At 44.7% G+C, this 17850-nt stretch overlaps 1 protein-coding gene across 2 annotated transcripts in view; it reads right to left on the bottom strand.

The window, feature by feature from the left end:
• The window catches only part of DDX31 (DEAD-box helicase 31), a 149346-nt gene that overhangs the window by 92822 nt on the left and 38674 nt on the right, over window positions 1-17850 (bottom strand). For both annotated transcript variants that reach the window (XM_073600533.1, XM_073600532.1), the window contains exon 14: window positions 8695-8754. In XM_073600533.1, the coding sequence (XP_073456634.1) occupies window positions 8695-8754 (60 nt within the window). The remainder of the gene's footprint in view (window positions 1-8694; window positions 8755-17850) is intronic.

Genomic DNA, 17850 nt, shown 5'->3' on the forward strand with positions numbered 1-17850 from the left:
AGAGAAATGATCTGGAGAGGCAGCAGTAGTCACAAGCACATTTGCAGAGTGTACAGCCAGAGCTGCAGCATCAGCATGGGGTGAATCATGAAGCTGACACTCCGCTCATCCAATCCCAGACTGCAGCGGTATTTAGTGCAGCCACCTTGCCCAACACTGGCAGGGCGCCCATCTACAGCTCATCCTTACCGTGGGTGTGAAGAGGAGGGGGGGGGCAGGAGGGGGGGCGAGATGCAAAAAGGTCATTTAGAAAATGTTTTACTGTTTACTCAGCCAGGCTAACTCATGTTGCCATATTCTGGCACCTTCAGCCAAGTGCCTTGGCCTCCCTTGCTCGCCTCAGCCTGACTTTATTACGCAGCCCAATCTGTCGCTTTGACGGCGGGGGACGCCTCCCCGCTGGTGGCTCTCCGCGTTCAGCAATAATGACTTTTGGCAGGACGGAAAGGGCGAGACGGCTGCCTGGATTTCTCTGGCGGAGGCTCCGAGGCCCCTGTTCGCCCCGCTAGCTGCCATACTTGGTGAGCTTCGACGGCAAATAAATGAGTCATTTTAATCCGGCTGACAGGCGGGCACCAGAGCAAGCTGACTTCCATCTGCGCCATCCGGGGTTGACGGAGGAAGCTCAAGCGAGCGGAACTAAATCTGAAACGTCAAGACGAGTCAAAGTCGTAACGGTGCCTGCAATTTCAAGCGGAATCTGGCTGAGAAAACGGTCGCCGCCAATATTTGAATCCGAAGTGTTTATAAGCATAATTTGGCCATTACTTCAACAATGTCACGGCCAGACACTGTGCCAATCCCATTTGAGCGCAAGGCAATTTTGATTAAAGGTAAACTCCAGCTAGGATACAAGTCTACTATAAAAATACTGTTTCTATTGGATTGTGAGCCGGGGTTGTACAGACGCAACAATAAAGATTTTTGATCAATTTCCAACAGCAGACATTAAAGGGAACTTAAAGGTTGACAGCCACTGTTACTTTACACACCACTCCTTGAAAGTCCTTGACCAGAAAACACTGCTCTGTGATCCCACAGTGGATTGGTTATGTGAGCCAATACATAGGTATGGGGTCATGTGATCTCTGTTAATGAGGAGAATCTGAGTTCATATTGGCTAATTCTCCCTGTCATGTGATCAAATGCTTGGACATTTGGATATATGACCTCTGCTGGAAGGCAGGTACGAAAGATCATATGATCAAATGCCTAAACATAAGGTCATCTGATCTCTGGAAAGGATGAAGCTGGCCATACACAGATCAGTTTTCTTTTCCAATAAGTTTTTATTGGCTGCAAGCGCTGGCGAGAGATTAGATTGACTCCTCTCGAACGAGAACGGTCATAGTCCCTGCTGAACTACCTGATGTTCGATCCATCTATGGCTACCTTAAGAATTGTGATTGGCTAATTCCTCCCATTCAGCCTAGGCATCAGATCATGGCAGCGGCTGCTGTGGGCTCCTAAAGCAGTACCGTCTGCTGTACTTCAGACCATTCGTCACCCTAATTTTCAGGATCTGGATAAGCAGGGTGGTTGGGAATAATAAATCTCCGACTTGACAGGGTGGGATTTGCTGCAGGATAAAATTGCATAGTGTGTGATGCCTATTTCATTTTTCACAACGCACAAAAAACATAACATCCTGCTGCAGGCAAAACATTTTCTGCTGTGTTATTCTACTCAATGGTTTAGCCATAAAAAGGCAGGAGACAGGTAAACGCTATATTCCTGGATTTTCTGCTTAGCTTCGAAAAAGCAAAGGGCAAAGACGAGCCTCCTCCGTGGCACTGAAGAGGTTAAGCATTGCTCCGCCTCTCTTTCTGCAGTCGACTAAGCTGTTTTTTCGGCACTAATTACTCCAGATAGCTGTAATTTACAAGTTGGTGGTGGGTCGGAAGGCTCCAAGCTTCACACGTCCTCCGATCAACAGCTGCCACTATTAGAAAGCTAATTGCGCAGCCTTCTGTAGCATGCTGCAGGCTGGCTGCCTGTGCGATGGAGGCCACAAACTGGCTGCTGCTGAAGAGTGCCAGAGCCGCGGAGAAGCAGCATCAAACTCCACCGTCTCCTGCCAGTGGAGGGGAAATGAAGGACGTTCAAGGACCGGGCAGAGTAAGAAGTCAGTGCTTGAAGAATTTCAGTGAGCATTGTTTCTATCTAAGATGGCAGCACAATGCCATAGCGGATCTGACATTAAAATTCACACAAAATAAATGTGCATGTACCAGAAATACCAATCACAATTTTTGTATTTATTTTTTTGAGTGGAAAAGGTACCTCTTCTTACTATTAATACAAAACAGCTATTTCCAAGTAGGGATGAGCTCAGGGGTGTTCGGATCCTAGTCTGGACCCATCTGATTGAACCTGCCCAAAAGTTGTCACTGTACGCAGATGATTGGCCCAGTACAGTGATGGCTTCCTAGCGGGCTCACTCAGGTGGGTCTGGACTAGGATCCAAACATGCCAGAGCTTATCCATACTGCCAGGCTCTGTCATATGAGCTAAAACCTAGGCAGCTTAGCTTAGAAGTGTGTGGTTACCAGAAGCATTACAGGTGTTTACAAACTTTTCAATTAAATAAGCCCCATGTTGTAGACATGTGACCTAGAGAAATTGCAGCCAAGATCTCCGTGGTCTCCTATGTTGTAGACATGTGGCCTAGAGCCAATGCTGCCTAGATCTCCTATGTTGTGGACATGTGGCCTAAAGCCAATGCAACCTTGATCTCCATGGTCTTGTATGTTGTAAACATGTGGTCTAGAGCCAATGTAGCCTGGATCTCCATGGTCTCCTATGTTGTAGACATGTTACCTAGAGCCAATGCAGCCTGGAAATTCCTGGTCTCCTATGCTGTAAACATGTGGCCTAGAGCCAACGCAGCCTAGATCTCCGTGGTCTTCTATGTTGTACACATGTTGCCTAGAGCCAATGCAGCCTGGATCTCCGTGGTCTCCTATGTTGTAGACATGTGGCCTAGAGCCAATGCTGCCTAGATCTCCTATGTTGTGGACATGTGGCCTAAAGCCAATGCAACCTTGATCTCCATGGTCTTGTATGTTGTAAACATGTGGCCTAGAGCCAATGTAGCCTGGATCTCCATGGTCTCCTATGTTGTAGACATGTTGCCTAGAGCCAATGCAGCCTGGAAATTCCTGGTCTCCTATGCTGTAAACATGTGGCCTAGAGCCAACGCAGCCTAGATCTCTGTGGTCTTCTATGTTGTACACATGTTGCCTAGAGCCAATGCAGCCTGGATCTCCGTGGTCTCCTATGTTGTAGACATGTGGCCTAGATCCAAAGCAGCCTAGATCTCCATAGTGTCCTATGTTGTAGACATGCGGCCTAGAGCCAAGGCAGCCTAGATCTCCATGGTCTCCTATGTTGTAAACATGTGGCCTAGATCTCTAGTAGAAAAAAGTGAAGAAACTGCGCTGTGAAAATTAATAATAAAAAAAAAATATATGAAAAATAAAAAAATATTTTCACAACTTTGTCGGCAGCTGCAATTCTCCTGTATAACACCAACACAGTAAAAGTAAATTAAAAGAAAAAACCTTTGAAATCATAAATAATAATTGATAATATAGATTCTAAATAAATGAAGTGCCCATGGACGACGTAATCTCTTGCGAAACGCGTACGTTGGAACATCCTGACATCACCTCGTGTGTTACAGATCGTTTCCCAGAAGGACGGGTTTGTCTGATCGTGCGCCGGCCGGCACATCAGACTTCAGGCTTTTATTGACGCTACTTTTGTAAGTGCAATACTTTGTATCATTTAAAATAAATTTAAAAAGATTTTACACTACTTGAAGCATTTATATTTTATATGTACCACGTGCATCCACCCACTGGTGCGAATGGTTAATGAGGCGGCCTGAAGAGCTTTTGAGAGTGCTTGTTGCGTATTGGAACCAAATTGAGTTTTAAACGAAATGCTTTTCTTGATCCTCTGTAATGGGGGATCACGGTCATCCTAGATCTCTGGTGTCTGTGGCTTCAGGGGGTTTCACATCACTAGGGTCTACAGAGCAGCTAATGTTTTTGATCAGAAAGGCCCAGTCTGTTAGACTTGCTGTGAGATAAGAGGATCAGAAAAGCTGGTCATACACATAAAGTTTCAGGCTGAAGAAGAGATACCGAACAGATTTACCCATCTATGCAAAACAGCACAGATGGATGAATCTGCCCTGTCGCTGTCATAATGCCCAAACAGTGCCTACATCTGTTCGGATGCAGGCACTGTTATCTGGTAATTTTTACCTAGCACTTTTGACAAAGTCATTGGAAGAATCAAATGTTATAAAGTCGGGTGGTGCCAATGGGAATACCCATGGCTCGAATGTTGGCTGTTTCAGCATGAATTGGCCAAAATGCACGCCAGCCTTAAGACTTGAACACTCTATAGCATTAATAAGAAGGAAGCAGAGATTGCTTATATAATAATGTACATGTACACCAATCAGCCATAACTTTATAACCACCCAGCTAATATTGGGTAGGCCCCCTTTTGCCTCCAATACAGCCCTGACCCATCGAGGTATGGACACCACTAAACCTCTGAAGGTATGCTGTGGTATCTATCCTGTAAGTTGTGAGGTGGGGCCTCAGTGGATTGAAGTTATTTTTCCAGCACAACCAGATAATTGTTTGGATTGAGATCTCGAGAATTTGGAGGCCAAGTCAACAGCTCAAACTTGTTGTGTTCCTCAAACCATTATTCAACCACTTTTGCAGTGTGGCAGGGCACATTACCATGCTGACAGCAGCCATAGCCATTAGGGAATATCGTTTCAACAAAGGGGTATACTTGATCAGCAACAATGTGTAGGTTAGGTGGTATGTGTCAAGTAACATCCACATGAATGGAGTGGCCCAAGGTTTCACAGCGGAACATTGCCCAAAGCATCACACTGCCTCCACCAGCTTGACTTCTCCCATACTGCATCCTGGTGCCATCTCTTCCCCGGGTAAGTGATGCACATGCACCCGGCCATTTTGCATGATGTAAAAGGAAACGTGATTCATCAGACCAGGCCACCTTATTCCATTGTTCCATGGTCCAGTTCTGATGTTCACTTGCCCATTGTAGGCCCTTTTGTTGTGGACACGGGTCAGCATGGGCACCCTAACTGGTCTGCGGCTATGCAGCTCCATACACAGCAAACTGTAGATGCCCATTGTTTCTGCTTTCAACACATCAACTTAAGGGATAACATGCTTACTTGCTGGCTAATATATCCCACGACTTTCGGATGCCATTGTAGCAAGATAATCAATGTTATTCACTTAACCTGTCGGTAGTCATAAAGTTTTGGCTGATCATTGAATAATTTATAAGCCTTGCTGCAGGCAGTACAGTTGCTTAATGGTTAGCACTTATGCCTGGGGTCCTTGGTTTGAATCTCAGACACTACCTCAATGGAGTTTGCATGTTCTCCCTGTGCCTGTGTGGACATGCTGGTAGGGTAACTGGTCTAAGCTGGCCCATGTATTTGTGTGTGGATCTAAAAATCCCAACTGCAGGCTCAGGAGAGCAATGAAATAGTAATTTCTTTCTCTTCCCCTGAAGAAGCTTACAATTTAACGCTTCTACATAGTCAAGGAGAAAAGCCATAAATAGGAGAGCCACTTAGGAATTAATCTAATTAAGCTACTACCATGTTTTGAACTGTGGGAAGAACCTTTTGCAGATACAGTGGCATGAAAAAGTATGTGAACCTCTTTGAACTGGTTTGTTTCAGTAATTTGCCATAGAATGTCACAACAATAGACAAACGCAATGTGCTTAATCTGATAACACACAAATAACTCTAATTTCTTGTGTCTGTATTGAACACACCCATTAAACATTCATTACTGGAGCAAAATGAAAGTGAACACTTGGAGTCAAAAGCTGGTCGAACCTGTTTTGGCAGCAATGACTTCAAGCAAGTGCTTTTGGTAGCTCTGGATCAGACCTGCACAATGTTTAGGAGCAATCATTGCTCTTTACTGCTTCAGCTCAGACACATTTGTAGGGTACCTGGTATGAACGGCACTCTTGAGGTAATTTCACCGCATCTCTATGGGGTTAAGGTCTGGGTCACTGGCCCACTCCAAAAGTTGAACTTTATTTTTGTGAAGCCAGTCTGTGGTGGATTTACTTTGATGCTTAACGTCATTGTCCTACTGCGTCACCCATCTTCTACTAAGCTTCAGCTGGCGGACAGCCACGCCTCACATTATTCTGTAAGATATTTTGGTAAACTTGGGAATTCATTTTCCCCTCAACGATGGCAAGTGGTCCAGGCCCTGAGGCAGTGAAGCAAGCCCAAATATGGATGTTCCCCCCACCACAATTCACAGTTGGGGTGATGTTTTGATGTTGGCAAGCTGTGTCTTTTTTGTGCCATACATAATGCTGACTATTCTTCCTAACTTTTTTTTTTATCAGTCCAAAAATATTTTCCCATTGGTGCTTCAGACGCACAGCAATGTTATTTTTGGAGAGCAGTGGCTTCCTCCATGGTGTTCTGCCATGTACACCCTGCCTGTTCAAAGACTTGCGTATGGTATACTCATAAACAGGTATTAAACTTTATAATGACCTGACGCGCTAATGGAATATTGTGGTGTCTTGTATAGTGTTATATTATGGCAAACATATAAAAAAATGTGTAGTGATGTGACCATATAAGATCTATTAGAATCCTATTCCAAATGCCGTGATAATCCTTTGTGCAAGTGATAAAATATGTAAATATTTGAGATGGTGTTGATTATTGCACTTCTTCCTTACACTAAAAAATGTGTATAAAGCTGCACCTCTACTAAAGTGTTCTGATACCACTCCAAAAAATGAAAATTATATAAAGTGAGATGTGCGCTAAATACTTTTCCAAAGTATAGTGATAAAAATATTAAATAATAAAATCCGTAAATAAATATTACACATGTAATTACAATTAATTGAAATCGCTAATATTGCTCCTAAAACAATATGCGAATGTGTATAAACTACACCTCTACTTTTTAATACCACTCCAAAAAATGAAAATTATATATAGTGAGATAGTGTTCTGATACCACTCCGAAAAAAATCATATAAAGTGAAATAGTGCACTAAATATTTTTCCAACATATGGTGATAAGAATATTAAATAATATGATCCATAAATAAATAAATATTACACAGGTAATTTCAATTCATTAAGATCGCTTATGTTAATCCTAGATCAATATGCAATTGTTGGCGTCTTATAATACATTTATATAATAGTGCTCAGTGAGTGAATATATAAAGTTCATAAGACAGCTGGTGTTCGCTGGTAGATTGCCTGTCTCCCTGATTGGATGGGAATCAGCCTACATTCCAATTACACCCACAATACCCCGCTGAATATTGGAAATTCACTGATATTTTGGCTCCAGTATTTCAATTTTCATTCATGCAAACAAAATACATAAAAACTTTCATTGCGCAATGAACTTTACTATTGAAGCCTCATAGTAACACAAAACAAGATGCACTCACTGTATGAGTATCGTATCTCGAGCGCATAGAGCAGTCAGCCGCCCACCGCGATCACCTCCTCGCTCTATTCTGCGAGTGTGGATCAGAGCAATACAAAAACACTCCGGATGACGTCACTTGGCTCCTCTCTTGTGGGGTATCACAACTGGGATAGACAGAATCTGAATCAGCTGTGCATGGCAACCAATAAGCTTCCATCTTCAGCTTGTTCAGTTAAGCTTTGAAAATGAAAGGTAGAAGCTGATTGGTTGCCTTGTACAAAATGGCTCTCATCGATTGATGACTGGATGACCGCGAGTTCCCTCAAACTCAATGGATCCAAAACAGAGCTTCGGCTCCTCCACGCAAACCAAAATACAAAAACGAAGCTCCCATGGGCACCACCCATCATCCTTGGACAGACCATCTGCCCAAGCACCAAAGCTAAAAGTCTCGAAGTCATCTTCGACTCAGCGATGACGATGGATGCACAAATAGGATCGGTAGTCAGCGGATCTCACCATCTCCTTTGCCTGCTACGTAGACTCATCCCCTTCATTCCAGAAAAGGAGAAAGCAGTAGTAGTTGGAACAATCATCAACTCCCGTCTCGACTACGCAAACTCCCTCTACATAGGTCTACCTAAATACCAGATTCAACGCCTACAAGTCGTCCAAAACATAGCAGCAAGACTGGTAACGGGAAAATAACCCTGGGAATCCATCTCCCCATCCTAGAGGTCCCTACATTGGCTAACCGTGAAGGATCGGATCACTTTTCAAGACCCCCCTGCCTCACCCACAAATGCACACAAGGAAATGCCCCTCGATACCTATGCGAGAAAATAAAACACTACACATCCAATTGCAGCCTCCGCTCAACCAACCAAAAACTGCTCCTCATTCCCAAGTTCCGGTACAAATCAAAAGGAGAACGACGATTTGCAGTCCAAGGACCATGGCTATGGAATGCTCTACCCACTAAAATTCGCATGGTAGAAAACCATCGGGCCTTCAGAAAAAAACTCAAGACCCACCTCTTTTAATATGCAGGACAACACAGGACGGATCAGCACCTTGAGGCGATTCAGTTAGCATTTGTAGCGCTATACAAGTTATTCATTCATTCATACATCCGCCCCAGTTTTGACAAATTCCCCTTGGAGGGTTATACAGCTCAGTTACTTACCGTGCACAGTAGTATCCCAGCTTTAGCTTCAGTGAATTGTTGGAAAACTTCAGTCCTTTCCTAGAAAGAAAAACAGAATAATGAGTCAACATGTGCGATTTAAGGTAAAGTGAATCTGCATTTTTCCATCTGGGAATCTAACCTTTAACCTTAAGGTACCCATAAACCTTAAAAAAAAAGAACCTTTACATATCCTTTATTTGTTTTTTTAAACAAACATGTTATACTTACCTCCTTTGTGCAGTTGGTTTTGCACAGAGTGGCCCCCGATCCTCCTCTTCTGGGGTCCTTCAGCAGCGCTCCTGGCTCCTCCTCCTCGAGTGCCCCGTTGGAGAGCCGCTCTTCCTCGGGGCACTTATGCGGGTGCGCTCCCGTGTCCAGCTGCTGCGTCCATTGACACAGACAGCAGGCCCCGCCCCCTGCGTCACTGGATTTGATTGACAGCAGTGGGTTCCTTCTGCCATCAATCTATCCAATTAGGTCCCGAGACACTGGCTGGAGCTGGTGTGCTCGTTCTCGTCACTGGAAAGACCAGGTTCCGGTAAGTAAAAGGGGGGATCTGAGGGGCTGCTGCACTACAGAAGGTTTTTCACCTTAATGCATAGAATGCATTAAGGTGAAAAACATTGAGGGTTTACAACTCCTTTAAAGTGGTTGTACACCCTCACATATACTAAGTGAAGTGACTGGCCTCAGGCGATACACCACCATGAAACAAATTCTCCTACATAAGTTGTACCTGTCTGTCTGGAGGTATCTCTTCTCTACAGCCATTCAAAGTGCTGAATTTATAAGCATGTCTGATACTGAAAAGAGGGGGCAGAGATCTGAAGTTACACTCTGCAGAGCTCAGTGAGGAGAGATCTGACAGCTGATTGGAGGGAAGGGACACCCCCCCCCCCCTTCACACAGCTCACAGGGACAGAGCTGAGGCTGTCAAACAGCTGGAGATCCCTCCATGGTCACCTTTTTTCTCTTGGTGTCAGGAAACCTTGTCAGAAAGGGTTCATGCTGATAGCAGAGGAACGAAGCAGCAGACAAAAAAGACACTTAGTGCTCCTAATTAAGACAAGTTAACACTATAAAGGGATATGTTTTGTTCATATTTTATGTCTACAACCACTAAGTCTTAAATAAATCCAACCACTAACATTAGATAAAAAAGAAAAGTGAACATAGTGAAAGGTGATCACAGCGGCCATAGAAAAAAAAGGAAGGCACTACAGCGGCCATCGGGCCACCAAGCATCCGACACATGCAAAAGTTTGCTGGATGCTGAGGATTCCTTGGCTGCTGTAGACTGGAGGCACCACCAACTGGATTGGTTTTACCAAAGTAGATCTAAAACCAAAAGTTTTATTTTTAGCCCTTGGATAAAATAAGGACAGTTTTAAACCCTTGTCAAGTTTATTTTCTTGTCTATGTCTTGTTGTGAAGCTTTCCCTTCACTTCTTTTTCTTGGAAATGCAATTTTTCCACCTGGTTCCTTCGACAAAAATAAATAGAACAATTATATTTTGTTGAGTCAGGTGGTGCCAACAGGGCGGGGGTCTCGAAATTTTGCCGACTCAGCATGAACTGCCCACAGATATAGCTTTGTATGGCAGCCTTAAGACTTGAATGCTCTATAGCACTAGGAAGCAATAGGAAGCAGTAATTGCATATGTAATATACCCTCACCAGCCACTTTATTAGGTACCCCTTGCTAGTACCGGGTTGGACCGGGTTTTTCAAATTTAAAAAAAAAAATAGTTTTTCATTACATAGGGGATGATTTTTTGGTGACAGGTTCTCTTTAACCACCTAATGACCAGGCAAATTTTTGCTATACGGCGCTGCGTCGCTTTAACTGACAATTCCGCGGTCATGCAACGCTGTACCCAAACAAAATTTATGTCCTTTTTTCCCACAAATAAAGCTTTCATTTGGTGGTATTTGATCATCTCTGCGGTTTTTAGTTTTTGCGCTATAAACAAAAAAATAGCGACAATTTTGAAAAAAAAAAAAAAAAACAAAACAATATTTTATACATTTTGCTATAATAAATATCCCCCCCAAAAAATGTAAAATATTTATTTCTTCATTAGTTTAGGCCGATATATATTCTTCTACATATTTTTGGCATAAAAAAAAAAAAAAAAAAAATCGCAATAAGCTTATATTGATTGGTTTGCGCAAAATTTAAAGCATCTACAAAATAGGGATTTATTTATGGCAATTTTATTATGTATTTTTTTTTTTTACTAATAATGACGTCAATCTGCGATTTTTAGCGGGATTGCGGCATTTCGGCGGACAGATCAGACACTTTTTTGGGACCAATGACATTTATACGGTGATCAGTCCTATAATAATGCACTGATTACTGTGTAAATGTCACTGGTAAGGAAGGGGTTAACACTAGGGCGCGATCAAGGGGTTAAATGTGTTCCCTAGGAACGTTTCTTAGACCCCTTTCACACCAAGGCGCTTCAAAAATGCCTTAGCGTTACCGCGTTTTTACAGCGTTTTAGGGGCGTTAGCGGTAAAATTAACGCACCGCTGCAGGCGTTTTAACAGCGTTTTTCAAGCGTTATTGAAGCATGTGTTATTGATGCTATCTTTCTGCTTGCATGTCTATCCTTTGTGATATCATGTAAAACAAGCAGTGTCTTGTTTTACTTCAAATCTTCATTTTTCTGGGATTAATTCTTTTTTTTGGCACTTTAATTTTGTTTTTTTGGCACTTTGATGGTCTGTTTAATCATTCTGACCTTCCCAGAATTTCAGTCCTGTTGTTGTAGATGCTCTCATTTCTGCTTGCATGTTTACCTTTTTGTGAGATCATGTGACTTTTCTACAGCTCAGGGCGGATTATAGGCGCTATTCAGGCGTTCTTACAGTGTTTTCAATTCATTTCAATGGAGAGGGGCGTTTTTGAAGCGCTTTTTTCAACGCCCAAAAGCAGCTCCTAAGATGCTGCTTGCAGGACTTTTCTCAACGCTCCGCCAGCGCAACGCCTCAATGTAAAAGGGTCCATTGAGATGCATAAGGAGCGTTTTATGCGCATTTTAATAGCGTTATTTTTAGCGCTAAAACGCTGCAAAAATGCCTTGGCGTGAAAGGGGTCTAACTGTATGGGGGGCTGGGACTGACTAGAGGAGGAGACAGATCGCCGTTCCTGATTAGTAGGAACAGCAGACCTGTCTCTCCACTTCTGTCAGAATGGGGATTTGTGCGTTTACATACACAGATCCCCATTCTGGCTCTTGTGGCCGGGATCACGGGTGGCCGGCGGACATCGTGACCGGCGGGCACGCAAATCGGGTCCCCCGCCCTGCTGCAGGCACGCGCCTGCTATCGCCCTTAAAGGTGCCAACATACACCTATGGCGATTTGCGGGAACGAGCTGACCTGCTGCAGTATGACAGCGGCTGGTTGGCAAGTGGTTAATGAGACATTCGGGGTCTAAGCCCTGCATGTCTCCCCTGTGCTCCACTAAATGTAATGCGATGCAGATTGCGGAGGCGGACCCGGAAGTGACGTCATAAACGTTGCTTTACGGGTCAAGGGGAGGAGGAGAGCGGCACCCCCTCCCCCTACACATCCTGGGCCCACAGATGGGCAAGCGGACCTGGAATATATGGCGGGGGCTTCTATCTGACAGGGCAGTAGTCTGCTTGTCAGATTTACACACAATCCTGGAGGCTGTAGCCATTCAGCTTTAATTTATAAGGAATTTTATTTTGGAGCTCAGCTTTAAAGTATGTGTAAACCCTCACCTTGTAAAACAACATATAAAAAAAATATGATATTCTTATTTTCACCCTCTTTTTTTATGTGATCACATACCTGCATAAGGAGCTCAGAGAGCTAGGGAAGGAGAAACAGCAGTACACTGATCTTCCCAGTGAATGACTGTGCAGGGGCAGTGTGTCAGGACAAGTCTGATCATTGGAGGAGAGCACACCGAGTTCCCAGCATATGTAGATAACTGACCACTGTGTGTTCTCGGCCTAGTGTGGTCAGTTTTTAACCACTTGCCTACTGGGCACTTTTACCCCCTTCCTGCCCAGGCCAATTCTCAGCTTTCCGCGTACACATTGATCGGGCATTCCGACATCAAGATCCGGGATTTTTTTCCGACGGATGTTGGCTCAAACTTGTCTTGCATACACACGGTCACACAAATGTTGTAGGAAATTCCGAACGTCAAGAACGCGGTGACATACAACACGTACGACGAACCGAGAAAAATGACGTTCAATAGCCAGTGCGGCTCTTCTAGTTGTTTCCGAGCATGCGTGGAATTTTGTGCGTAGGAATTGTGTACACACGATCGGAATTTCTAACAACGGATTTTGTTGTCGGAAAATTTGAGATCCAGCTCTCAAACTTTTGTTGTTGGAAATTCCAACAAAAAATGTCCGATGGAGCCTACACACGGTCGGAATTTCCGACAAGCTCACATTGAACATTTGTTGTCAGAAATTCCACCCGTGTGTATGCGGCATTTGAATGACAATTGCGCGATCATGCAACACTGTACCCAAATGACATTTTTATCATTTTTTCACACAAATAGCTTTCTTTTGGTGGTATTTAATCACCACTGGGTTTTTTATTTTTTTGTTAAACAAACAAAAAAAGACAGGGAAAAAAAAAAAAAAAACTTTTTCACATAGGTTTGTTGATGTTTGTTGGAAAACTTTTGGAATTTTTGGAAACAGGTAATTTTTCTCCTTCACTAATGGGCACTGATAGGCTGCACTGATGGGCACTGATGAAAGGGAATTGATGGGCACTGATAGGCTGCACTGATGTGGAACCACTGGTGGGCAGCACTGATAGGTGGTACTGATGAGGAGGCACTGGTGGGCAGCACTGATGGGCACTGATAGGTGGTACTGATGAGGAGGCACTGGTGGGCAGCACTGATGGGCACTGATAGGTGGTACTGATGAGGAGGCACTGGTGGGCAGCACTGATGGGCACTGATAGGTGGTACTGATGAGGAGGCACTGGTGGGCAGCACTGATGGGCACTGATAGGTGGTACTGATGAGGAGGCACTGGTGTGCAGCACTGATGGGCACTGATAGGTGGTACTGGTAGGTGACACTGATGAGGAGGCACTGATGGGCACACATTGGCAGCACTGGTGGGCACTGTTTGAACTGCTCTGATAATCAGAGCCCTGATTATCAGTGTACATGTCCCTTTTAGAGAATCCGATTATTGGCTTTCTCTTCTCCAAACGCTGTCAGCATGAGGAAAGGAGTGCCGATCACCGACTTCTATTTACATCCATGATCAGCTGTGAATGGGCACAGCAGATCACATGGTAAAGAGCTACTGATTGGCTCTTTACCTCAATCTGTGATCAGCAGTGTCCTCCTGGCACTGTGATCACAGGGCACACCGCCCGTGCCCAGCGGTAGGCTGTCATATGATGGCCTCCCAGAACTAGCCATCATTTGGCTATAGCATGGTCGGCAAGTGGTTAATAGGAAAGCAGCGGGACTGGCAGGAACACCAGGGATTGCACACAAAGGAAGCAATACAAAGAGAACAGGATACTTTCTCATACAAGTACATGGTACAGCAGGCACATATCAGGAATATGAAATGTTGGCGTAACAAACGCTTTAAGCATTTATTTTTACTCTGTATTCCAAAGGCTGTTTTTTTCTTGACCAGCAGCAGAGGACTAGAAGCACCTCCTGCTTATGTTTTCCTGCAGACAAACTGGGAGAGAGCTGGGTCATGTGACCGCTGTATATTGTTTAGGAAAAAGGTACTTAAATGTTTTTTTAATTAAAATGATTACAGTGCCATCATCCACATACAGGACATAGAAGTCTTGTATCACTTTAATGTAGGGCTGCGGAAATTAACGATTAATTCCTCGATTAATCGTAAATTTTTTTGATCGGTAGGCTGCCTGCCCTGGGGCCACTTTGGGCCAAGCTGTGGCTGCAGCGCAGCGCTCCGCTCCCTCCTCCTCCACTATATGTCATACACAGTCTGCGGGTATCTCCCGCTGTGTGTCTCCGAGCTGAGTGTGAAAACTTTGGCCGCGCTGTGAGAAAAGTCCCGCCCTCCTCTTAGATCAGCTGGTGTGATAGACGCAGTGTTCTGTCTATCACATGAGCTGATCTAGGAGGAGGGCGGGACTTTTCTCACAGCGTGGCCAAAGTTTTCACACTCAGCTCGGAGACACACAGCGGGAGATACCCGCAGACTGTGTAATCCAGGCACAGGCACTGACTACAGTGAGGCTGCGATTATGGGCACAGTGAGACTGCGTTATGGGCACGGTGAGACTGCATTATGGGCACGGCGAGACTGCATTATGGGCATGGTGAGAGTGCATTATGGGCACGGCAAGACTGCATTATGGGCACGGTGAGACAGCATTATGGGCACGAAGAGGCTGCATTATTGGCACAGCGAGACTGCATTTTGAGCACGGTGAGACAGCATTATGAGCACGGTGAGACTGCATTATGAGCACGGTGAGACTGCATTATGGGCACGGTGAGACTGCATTATGGGCACGGTGAGGCTACATTATGGGCACGGTGAGACTGCATTATGGGCACGGTGAGGCTACATTATGGGCATGGCGAGACGGCATTATGGGCACGGTGAGACTGCATTATGGGCACGGTGAGACTGCATTATGGGCACAGCAAGACTACATTATGAGCACGGTGAGACTGCATTATGGGCACAGTGAGACTGCATTATGGGCACGGTGAGACTGCATTATGGGCACGGTGAGGCTGCAATTATAGGCACATTGAGGTTGTGATTATGGCCACGGTGAGACTGCATTATGGGAACGGTGAGGCTGCGACTATGGGCATGGTAAGTCTGAGATTATGGGCACAGTGAGACTGCATTATAGGCACAGTAAGGCTGCGATTATGGGCACGGTAAGACTGAGTTTATGACGTGTGACGTCCTAGCCATGCCCCGCTATGTCCAGCTTCGCGGTGCTAAATCAGCTAAAAGTAGTTGGATCTGTATGTGCGTAATAATTAATTGAAATTAGTCGATTAAAAAAAAAAAAGATTAATCGAACACGAAATTTTTAATCAGTAACAGCCCTACTTTAATATAAGCTGAAAAACAACAGACTTACTGGCTAGGTCACCAGGGGAAAATAAAAAGGAAAAAGCCTGAAAAAAGAAAACTAATGCAGCCACCACATCTAAGATTTGGTAAGCTGCAATAAAATAATGTTTTTGTTTTTTTTTTTTTATTTTATACCACTTTAAGGAGAACAGGGGAGCATCCTCAATCGTTCGTTCTTTAAAGTGAACCTGCAGAGCTTTCATGTTAATGCCGGCAATGTTAGGGTTAACCAAAAAAAAAGTGTCCCTTGCACTGCCTTATCCCCAGCAACAAAGGGGTAACATTTTCACATTTTCAAACACTTGTGGGTGAATAACCGAACAACTAGCGCCTGCAAAGTTTTAGTCTAGCGTGTGCCGCTCACCATCCCCTGCTGGGGAGATTAAATAGATTCGGTTACAGGGATGAGTTGTGCTTTTGTCCTAAACAAGCCATGTCCCTGGCAGTGATGGAAGGAGTGGCGGGCAGGGCGGGAGGGAGGAGGGGAGCTTCCTAAAATAACAGAGGAGGAAGGAGGATACTATTAATTTGTTTCAAGCATGAGGAGGAGTGCCACCATCTGGGAGTCCCTGTTTAGTCCTATTAATGCTCCTAATGTGAGGACATCAGGAACTAATTGCCCCCCCCCCCCCCAATCCTGCCCTCCCTCGGAGGCAGCCGGCCAAGCCCCTCATGTCGCCGTTAGCAGCTGGCCGGGAGAGGATTAGCACAAACAAACACTCTCGGGTGGAGGGGAGAGAGGAGAGCAAGGCACATCTCATACAAACCAATGGGACTGAGTCTGGTGCTTGGTGATACGGGCTACTTCTGAGAACAGTGCACAAGGCCCAGCCTTATTAAAGAGTACCTGTAGTAAGAAAACTCAAGGGGTAAAGCCTAGTACACACTATTCGTTTTCTTCATTCAACCCAGTGGGCTGAACCATTGGCTGAGAGCGCCGATCGGCAGTCCTTTCTCTGTCATGCCCCTTCAACAGATGTTGGCCGTTCGGATGGCTTCTGTCAGACCAGCTCCGTACACATGGGCCGAACGTCGGCCGTTTTCTACTGAACCGGCCGATACTGCCCAATATTCAGCTCTAAGGAGAGGGCAAAAATATACCTGGCTCTTCCAATGATGTATGTACTACAACTACAATGTTTTAACATGTCAAGCCTAAAGCTTACTTGTGTTTACTTTACACCAGTGGTGGTCAACATTCTTAAGACGGGGTGTCCCCGCCCTTCCCCAAATCACCAAAGGGCCCAACATAAAATTCAGTTAATATCAGCAGACACACAAAAGGATCTAGTGAAAGGCAATGAGCATGATACAAGAGATGGTCAGAGACTGCAGACATGACACATGAGATGGTCAGAGATGGCTGACATCATATAAGAGATGGTCAAAAACTGCAGACATGATACAAGAGATGGTCAGAGACTGCAGACATGACACATGAGATGGTCAGAGACCGCAGACATGATCCAAGAGGTGGTCAGAGACTGCAGACATGATACAGGAGATGGTCAGAGACTGCAGACATGACACATCAGATGGTTAGAGATGGCGGACATGATATAAGAGATGGTCAGAGACTGCAGACATGATATAAGAGATGGTCAGAGACTGCAGACATAATATAAGAGATGGTCAGAGACTGCAGACATGATAAAAGAGATGGTCAGAGACTGCAGACATGATAAAAGAGATGGTCAGAGACTGCAGACATGATCCAAGAGATGGTCAGAGACTGCAGACATGATACAAGGGGATGGTCAGAGACTGCAGACATGATCCAAGAGATGGTCAGAGACTGCAGACATGATACAAGAGATGGTCAGAGACTGCAGACATGATACAGGAGATGGTCAGAGACTGCAGACATGACACATGAGATGGTTAGAGATGGCGGACATGATATAAGAGATATTAGAGACTGCAGACATGATATAAGAGATGGTCAGAGACTGCAGACATGATACAAGAGATGGTCAGAGACTGCAGACATGATACAAGAGATGTCAGAGATGGCAGACATGATACAAGAGATGGT

The sequence above is a fragment of the Aquarana catesbeiana genome, linkage group LG09, assembly GCF_042186555.1.
Source record: "Aquarana catesbeiana isolate 2022-GZ linkage group LG09, ASM4218655v1, whole genome shotgun sequence".
In the NCBI taxonomy this organism is placed as follows: domain Eukaryota; kingdom Metazoa; phylum Chordata; class Amphibia; order Anura; family Ranidae; genus Aquarana; species Aquarana catesbeiana.